At 33.5% G+C, this 9,463-nt stretch overlaps 3 protein-coding genes across 3 annotated transcripts; 2 read left to right on the forward strand and 1 right to left on the reverse strand.

Annotated features, from left to right (window-relative positions):
- Positions 1-121: 121 nt before the first annotated feature.
- LOC114942760 (flavin reductase (NADPH)) lies at positions 122-2,013 on the forward strand. The gene is made up of 5 exons (XM_029318202.2): positions 122-307; positions 869-1,033; positions 1,139-1,228; positions 1,438-1,569; positions 1,634-2,013. Exons 1-5 carry the CDS (start codon positions 235-237, stop codon positions 1,777-1,779), a joined length of 606 nt encoding a protein of 201 aa, XP_029174035.1. The 5' UTR covers positions 122-234; the 3' UTR covers positions 1,780-2,013.
- Naa80 (N-alpha-acetyltransferase 80) lies at positions 876-5,050 on the reverse strand. The gene is made up of 5 exons (XM_029318191.2): positions 4,803-5,050; positions 4,147-4,405; positions 3,252-3,371; positions 3,023-3,156; positions 876-2,840 (listed from the first exon to the last, which is right to left on the reverse strand). Exons 2-5 carry the CDS (start codon positions 4,233-4,235, stop codon positions 2,497-2,499), a joined length of 687 nt encoding a protein of 228 aa, XP_029174024.1. The 5' UTR covers positions 4,236-4,405; positions 4,803-5,050; the 3' UTR covers positions 876-2,496.
- Positions 5,051-5,216: 166 nt separating this feature from the next.
- twisted (Protein O-mannosyl-transferase 2) lies at positions 5,217-9,447 on the forward strand. Its single transcript, XM_029316672.2, has 14 exons — positions 5,217-5,458; positions 5,697-5,780; positions 5,862-5,946; positions 6,042-6,146; positions 6,302-6,410; positions 6,489-6,757; positions 6,947-7,053; positions 7,266-7,458; positions 7,658-7,861; positions 7,928-8,079; positions 8,189-8,277; positions 8,357-8,505; positions 8,588-8,997; positions 9,113-9,447. The coding sequence occupies exons 1-14, from the start codon at positions 5,376-5,378 to the stop codon at positions 9,216-9,218; spliced, it is 2,145 nt and encodes a 714-aa protein (XP_029172505.2). The 5' UTR covers positions 5,217-5,375; the 3' UTR covers positions 9,219-9,447.
- Positions 9,448-9,463: the final 16 nt, after the last annotated feature.

Consider the following 9,463-nt stretch of genomic DNA (forward strand, 5'->3'; position numbering starts at 1 on the left):
AAAAATGAATAATACATCATATATATCAAATCGTGTATAATCACTGTTATCAATATGCAATAATTTAATGCGTTCGCGTGATGATAACGTATACATATACATATAGAAGATATATGTATCTACATATATCCCTGAGATACGCGCAAAAATGATTCGTCATTTTCTATCTAGCGAGACAGATATAAATCGAGCGTGTAGCTACGAGATAACGCATTATCAGTCAGAGCCAGCGAGATGAAGCGAGTTGTGATATTCGGTGCTACCGGGAACACCGGTCTATGCTCCCTAAGATCAGCTGTGGAAAATGGTAAATTTTCCGACCGTAATATAACGTGTGTATATGTGTATGATAGCAAAGTTTTCTCTTCGATTCTTGATAATAATTTATAGTGCGCCACTGATAATAATTTATAGTGCGCCACTGATAATTGATTATTTGTTGAATATAATAATTACGTGCAATTATAAAACTTCTTTTTTAAGTAATTCGAGAGATTTATTTTTAAGATATTTCTATATTATTAAATAATGCAGTGATATAACTAATAATACAATATAAAGTTATCTTTGAAATATCAAATTAATATATTTCCTCTTTTATTCAAGATACATATGTAATTATTTGCACATGATTTGTATATAGTTCTATAATTATATGTGTAACATTAAAGCAGGGAGCACACACTTTTGCATAAGCTATAAGCATATGCATAAGAAATTCAATTGGTTGAATTTCTTATGGATACATTTATAGACCAATCAAGATTCTTATGCTAATGCTTATGCACCTATGCAAAAGTGTGTGCTCCCCTCTTAACTTTTAAATCTTATTTGTGACATATATGCATTTTTTTCATATATTTCCTAGGTCTGGATGTAAGAGCTTTTGTAAGGGATGAAGCCAAAGTTCCTGAAGATCTTAAAAGTAAAATTGAATCAGTTGTTGGAGATGTCACCAATGCAGAGCAAGTTTCAAAAGTGGTAGCTGATAGAGATGCTGTTGTTGTGGTCTTGGGAACCAGGAATGACTTGAGTATGCAGCGCAGACATATATTTATTTTATTATATACATATAAATAGCTCCTTGTTGTTTTATAATATTAAATAATATATTGTATCTATTTGATGCAACTTTTAGGTCCTACTACTGTATTATCTCAAGGCTTGAAGAATATAATAGATGCCATGAAAGCGCACAATATTAAATTAGTCTCTGTGTGCCTGTCTGGTAAAGTATAATTGCAAAAAATATCCTGAAGATGCTAAAATAAAAAATATCAATTATAATAGAAATATATATATATATTTTTTTTGTTTTGTTACTGCTTTAAAAGAAAATATCTTCTTAGTACTTTTAGTACATTGGGATTTTCTGTATTTAATTCTTCAGTACTCTTTACAATACTTGTTTTTCTACAAAATTTCTATAATTTTCAGCATTTCTATTCTATAAACCCGAAGCAGTGCCTGCTATATTTAAGGACTTGAATGCAGATCATCAGCGCATGTTTGACATGATCAAGGCTACTGACCTAAAGTGGGTAGCGATATTACCGCCACATATAGCAGGTATGTGTAGAAAGAATAAGGAAGTTCGATGTTCTCGAAGTCTCACAAATTTAATACTTTACAGACACTCCAAAATCAAAGTATACCGTCACATTTGATTCTTCGCCTGGACGAGCAATTTCTAAACACGATTTAGGTGCGTTTCTCGTCGAGTGTCTCACGGATCCTAAGTATTACAAAAAAGTTTGCGGCATCGCCACCACTTCATGATAGGAGATGAAATGCGGGGGACTTAAATAATGAAATGCATGCAATTTGTTTTTCTAGTGGAAAAATATATTATATATGTATATATATGTAAATATATATGTAAATATATATATATCTATATATATTTTTGTACAACTGATACGATTTGCATGAATTGGATGGAAGAAAGCGTATTTGTATTATTTTGTCGCAAGAAGTCAACAATAAAAAAAAAAGAGAACATATTTTAAATAATCTGACTCGTGAAATATATTGTACTAAAACATTAAGAATAAATATTCTATCTACCTAAAAAAATTAGAATAAATATCCTATCTACCTATCTCTATTAATACTCTATAAATTATTATAAAAATAGCTGAAAAACATGATTTCCTATTTTACAAACGTTGTAAGAACGGAATTTAAATAAGTATATCCAGTAAATAGTTCACATTAGCTAGATTGAAAAATCAAATGCATTTTCATTTGTGAATGATTATTCGAAACGATTTGCCCTAATCAATGTGCACTAGTGATATGATCTCTTGGACAAAACATTATTGCCTAAAGTTCAATATACTAAATAATCTATTTACAATTTACCCATTTTTGTTTTGTCCTATTAAATTCTGTTGTAATCTTCGTCTTTAATCATCTAATTTCAATTGACATGAACGCGAACGTGTTCAACAAGAATAAGGAAACGCGCAAATATATTTTGATATAAAGCTAGTATCATAATTTTTTTACCATATGCGTTTTTTGGGATAGCATTCGCGCGTCAAAAAATTTTGACAGTTGAAAGGCCGGCATTGGAGGCGGCGGCGGCGGCGGTGGCTGATCGTTGTTCCATTCCTTGAATTTTGTTCTGCCGAGAGGCGGACTGGCGGTCACGATGTCGTTAATACCATACGCTTTGAACGGATCGCACACCTTGTATCCGTTCTTGTAGTAAAACACTTCTTGACCGTCCGTCTTTAGATATATATTCTTCAGACCCCTCTTCGCGACGTATTCTTCTACGCCACGCAATAATTTGGATCCTAATCCTCGAGATCTACATCGATAGTCGATTACAACTAAAACAGATATGTAGACTATTATAAAATGTTTGACTTATTCTACATTGATAGTCAATTACAACTAAAACAGATATGTAGATTATTATAAAATGTTTGACTTATTATATAAATGCATACATGACCTAATTTAATTAATTTCAATGTTACATTATTACAGCAGGATACCTGTCTTTGCTTACCGGATTCTATGAAGCAGCTAACTTTCGATCTAGTAACTAGAGATATTTTGCAATGTCCAAGAACCTGATCCTTATCATTAATCAGAATTAAACACGTGGGAAAATCATCACAGGATACAATCAGAGATTTCATTCTGCAATGTAATAATACAAATATTGTGAATTTGTCGATACATTCTTGCTAACTTCTTCTAGACTGTTTTTAAGAATCAAGGAGAATATAACACACCGTGCAGTTTCGCTTCGAGGCCATTCAGAATTAAGTAACTTACAACAATCTTTGATCAACTCAGGCCGGTGGTGGAGAGGTATCACTACATACTTAGTATTACTTTCCATCCTATCTTGCCTGCAATCAAAATATAATTATTTTTCAATTTCTTTATAGTTAAATATAAATCTCATCTAAATATATTTTAAATATTTCATTTAATTAACACATAATTTCTTATTTTTTATATCACTTCTCTAATAATAAAGTATCTTATTATAAAAGTATATAAAAAAACTTACTCCAGAAGGGAGTGAAAAAATTTACTCTTTTTTTTTCTTTTATTATTATTCCAAAAACATGTAGATCTTTTAATTAAATTGACAATATGTAAAACACAAATTTTATATAACTGATGCATATTTATATCATATACATATTTTCTATATATACTTATTTAATTTAAAAAATTTAATTTAATATACATGTATCTATGCTATAAATATATATTCTATATATAAAAATAGCTACATGAGCCTGCGATATATCTATGTATAAATAAAAGCTAAGCAAGTCACAGCCATATCTGTAAATCCATAAACATTGATCAAAGTACATATCTCTTGTATGTATTTTTCACTTTTTTAAAAAAAATCAAATCTACAAGGTGTCAAAAATTCATTTGACACATATACATCTATCCCTTCCTGTCATATAGCTATAAATAAATCCCATATATAAATATAACTCTAAACACTTATGACAAACAAATAAAAGAGCTTTTTTTCGCAGATTATGCCGCAGTAAAATTTTATTAATCTATTGCGTCACAAAAACTCAGGTGCGACTGACACAAGTGAACCAAATAACAAACTGATGAGGAGAAACGTGAAACGAGAAAGGTAATCCTTACCGCGTAATTTCTCGATGAGGTGAAGAACGATTTGCTTGGGTTCGAGATATTATTCGAACGGAATCATCCCGGTGGCGACCCGGTATCATCGTTTTCGGCTCCGGAATGATATTTTGGTCCGATTTTATCCCCACCGCGTTATGTCAAATAACGCGGCCATGTGTGCGTCTCTCTCGCGCGCATCAACTGATCTCTCTCCCGGTTCTCCTCTTCTCGGATTTCTTGAAATCTTGCATTGTTCTTATTCGATTAGCAAGATCTGTCAAAAATTTTGAATAAATTGTTATTATATCGACTATTTGGCGAATCTGCATGATTTCTCTCTATTTATTAAAAATTGAAGAATGTAAAACATTCGTAAGTATTAATTTAAATTATAAATTTTCATTCTTCTATTATAATGCATCAAACACTTTAATAAATATCTTTTCAGCCGTATTATTATATCACGTTTTCTATTTATAACATATGTAGGTCATAATATGTCAATTATATAAAAGAAAGAAGAGCTGTAAAATATACTATATAATAAATTTTTTCAAGAAAAAGGTTTAAGATTTTCATTAAATAGAAAAAACACAATGACATAATTAATATTTTATAGCGTAAGCGCAATAATAAAAGAGAATATTTTTATTAATATATTGAATACTAACTGATGACACTCTAGAAAATAGAGAGAGGAAACAAACATCGTCAAAAGAATTCTCAAGAAATTCCATTCGCGCACAAGAGGGAAAGTCTCAATGAGAGACAATTATCTGTCCGTGACCGATTCTATTAGCGTCCACTTTGACAGGACGACCCTTTTTTTCTCGGCATCCTATTCTTCTCGTAACCTCTATTCTATATTTGCAGATCAGCGTGGCCCGCATTCTCGTGCACGCGACACGATGACGTCATCGTCAGCTGACGTGTGTGGGACACGTCAAGTGATCCGCGCGCACGTCCAATAGGAGGCTGCCTCATTTAGGGACAAAATGTCGCCAACTAGGGGATCTTCGAAAACGATTTCTCCTATTGGTTGGCGCGAAATTCAATATAGAGTATGCTTACTATATTATGAGCGTAATTTATGCTTTATTTGCACGTAAAAATGATTAGATGTATGTGCTGGATTGTGTAATTTGTTGTTTACTTTTTTGAGAACCCGGAAAAATTGTATAATTTTTCATTCAAACGAATTGATATAAATATCTCACAATTTACGGAGCAGATCAAAATTAAGTATGAAGAACGTTGGCCAAGAAACCACTTGTAAATCGAAAAATGCGGCGAATGCGGAAGTAAACGAAAAGGAGAACAGTAAGATGTATGTAAAATTTTAATTTTTAATTGAAATTATTGCAATTATGGTTCTACTCTCGATGAATATTCTAAATCAATTATATCCGGTTTTTGTTTCTCTAAAAAAAAAAAAATAAAATAATTGTTCTTCAGTGATATTATTGGAATATATAGAGTAATTATTCAGCCTTAACAAATTTATGACTAAATATGAAAATATTAACTAATTACGATATGATTACAATTTATTTTTATATTTGCAGGGATTGGTGGCTCGTGTTTGGAGGCATAATTATACTTACTTTAATCACTAGATTCTACAAAGTGACAGAGCCTGAACATGTTTGGTAAGATAGATTAAGCATTCTGTTAATTTTGCTTATAATTAATTGGTTAAGACAAAATTATTAGAAACTTCTAACTTTTAGTTGGGATGAAACACATTTCGGTAAAATGGGCAGCTGGTATATAAACAGGACATTCTTCTTTGATGTACATCCACCTTTGGGAAAGGTAAATAATGTTCTTAAAGAGAAAAAAGAAAAATTTGTATTAAATAATTACTATCACATAATATAAAATATTTAATCAGACAATTTGATTTTTAGATGCTCATTGCTTTATCTGGATATATGACAGGATATGATGGTAAATTTGCCTTTGAAAAACCAGGAGACAAATTTGAGAATGTCAATTACATCGGTATGAGAATAGTAAGTTAATTAATTATGTTACTAAAAAGTAAAATATATAATAAAAATTACAAGAGATTTTATATTTAAGAAAGGAGAGGGTTTATTATATATATTTCTACATAAAATTATTAAAAACAACTAAGATTATTAAAAACAATTTATCTGTCTTTTAGTTCTGTACAATTTTGGGTGCATCCATCGTCCCTTTATCTTACCTCATTGTGTGGGATCTTACTAAATCAATTCGCGCTTCTGTGCTTTCTGCCATTCTCATTCTATTTGGTAAGAATTCAATTTACAATGGTTTTATAAAATTTAAACAACTTGTCAATCAAATCATTAGTCACATTCACGTTGCAGATGTAGGATTGTTGACATTGAATCAGTATATACTCCTGGATCCGATACTTCTGTGCTTTATAATGTGTGCGACCTGGGGCATGGCACGTGTGGCTTCACTTCGGGATCGGCCGTTCACGCGATCCTGGTGGTCGTGGTTATCGTTTACCGGAGCCTCGCTCGCGTGCACGATCAGTGTGAAATTCGTCGGACTATTTGTCGTTCTGCTCGTGGGTCTTTATACCGTGTATGAGCTCTGGCGAGAATTGGGAGATTTGTCTAAACCTGTAGTAAGTAATTCTCGAGAATTATTTTTCAAGGCTTTTAATGTTGCAAATAAGCTATTGCTGCTTTATTGAATTGATCTTAATATCCATGATCGATTGTTAGACACACATGACGCTATTAATTTAATAATAGTAAGACTCCGAACAATTAGTTGAAGTTTCCAAAGAACAATTTCGATTTGCTTTTTGCAGTCTTATGTGGGGAAACATTTGTTAGCACGGTGCTTTTGTCTCATCCTATTACCGGTTTTACTTTACATGCTATTTTTTTATATACATCTTTCCGTTTTGAACAAAAGGTAAGGAGAATTATTGTGCGATCCGACATATAATATTTAAGATACTCTCTTATCATCATTTATTCCTACTAACGTCGAATATCCTCGTTATTAACATTTCCCTGAGAATGTGATATATACCCTGTGTATGTAATATATGCAAATTGGTGTTGTACATGTGTGCAAATAGCTAATATGAATTTACACAAGTGGACATTTTATATTTTATCTAGCGGAAGTGGCGATGGATTCTACAGCTCCGAATTTCAGTCGCTCTTGCGAGGAAATTCATTATATAACGCGACGATGCCGCGGCAATTGGCATATGGTGCCACCATCACGTTAAAAAATCATCGCACAGGCGGCGGTTACTTGCACTCCCACTGGCATTTATATCCTGAGGGAATCGGTGCCAGGCAGCAACAGGTTCTTGGATATATAAATACTGTATAATATAGTACATAAAGAAGTGTTGTAAGAGTTTGATCTTGGATAATGGTAGATTGTGTCACTATCTTAATTTCGACCGAAGAGAAACACAAGGATAATAGAATATGAGTAGGCGATCTTAAGTGAGACGAAGTGTCTCGCTAGTAGCATTAATTAGCGTATGTGATTGCGTTAGATTACGACCTATTCCCACAAGGACGACAATAATCTATGGCTGGTGAAGAAATACGACACAGATGCGATACCGTCCGAGCCGGAGTTGGTCAAACACGGTGATCTTGTTCGTCTGGAGCACGTCATCACCAGACGGAATTTACACTCGCACAAGGAGATCGCGCCAATATCGAAGAAGCATTACCAAGTCACCGGATACGGAGAAGTAAGATGATAAATAATAATTTCGCTATTGTTCATGATTTGTTCGTTAATCGTCTTTGTCTTTCAGAACGGTACGGGTGATGCTAACGACGTCTGGAAAATATTGATAACGAACGGAAGAAACGGCGACGTAGTAGAAACGGTGACGAGCAAGTTGAAATTTGTGCATTATCTTCATCATTGCGTGTTAACTTGCAGCGGCAAAACCTTGCCGAAATGGTTAGTAAGAGATGAAAATTAACGTTTAAACTTTTTTTCATAATTCATCTATACATATATGTATAAATAATTTTTCATCATTATGATGACGAATTTTTAATTAATGTAGGGCATACAGTCAACAAGAAGTCTCCTGTAATCCGAACATGAGAGACAAGAACGCGTTGTGGAACATCGAGGACAATCAGTATGCCAAATGTAAGTGTGCAATGTAAGCTATGATATCTAATGACGTCAGTTTGCTACTTGGAGTATAATATTCCAAATTTTTCATCAGTACCCAACGTCAGTTTCCGGGTGTACGCGCCGGGATTCCTCGACAGATTCCTGGAGTCACACGCCGTGATGCTGCAAGGAAATTCGGATTTGAAAGTGAAAGAGGGAGAGGTGTCCTCGCGGCCTTGGCAGTGGCCTATAAATTACAGAGTAAATTATTGATTATGAACTACTATACGTCTCTCAGTACTTGACGGTGGATCCTAAAGAAATCCATATCTGTAATCTACAGGGACAATTCTTCTCCGGGAACAATCAGAGGATATATCTGCTCGGCAATCCCATTATTTGGTGGGGAAACATAGTCTTCCTCGCGATATTCGTGATTCTTTACGTTCACGCATCCGTGCGCGAGCAGCGAGGCTGCGTCGACGACGCCGTCGTCCTCGAGCAGCGCAGCAAGATCACGCACGCCGGCAAGTGGCTCTTCCTCGGATGGATCCTGCATTACGTGCCGTTCTGGGCGATGACCAGGGTTCTCTACTTCCATCATTACTTCCCGGCGCTGTTATACAGTTCTATGCTGACTGGGATTACGTTGAATCACATCATCGAACACCTTTTATTGCTGCTTCCCGGTAAAGTGGGAAATACGATTTACCATGTCGCATTTGGAACTGTCATTTCCAGTACTGTATATAGGTAAAGAATCATTTTTCACTCTAAAATATTTTTTGATAGATTATTTTTTTATATAATAAAAGCGAGATTATTATTATCCCGAGATAATTACTAATTTGATTAAATTTAATTGCAGTTTTTATCTGTTCTCGCCGTTGGCTTATGGGATGGACGGACCTTCCGCCATGGATCCCGAGAGCTCGATGCATTCTTTGCGATGGATGGAATCTTGGGAATTTTAAAGTCTAATTTAACGGGCGTGATGCAAATTTTATAGAGTACTTAAATATTTTATACATATATATATCTCTTTGAGAACGACTGAGACATGCTAGACAAGAATGCTCATCTTATTTATATAATTTAGATTTTAATTTAGATTTTATATATTATAATTTTATATATTTTATATATTATGGTTTATATTTTTACAAGTTTATTCATACAATATTGAAACGTGATTTAATGATACATTGAGTCATCATTG

Source organism: Nylanderia fulva, unplaced genomic scaffold (genome assembly GCF_048542155.1).
Source record: "Nylanderia fulva isolate GAGA-0341 unplaced genomic scaffold, ASM4854215v1 Scaffold6, whole genome shotgun sequence".
Classification (NCBI taxonomy): Eukaryota; Metazoa; Arthropoda; class Insecta; order Hymenoptera; family Formicidae; genus Nylanderia; species Nylanderia fulva.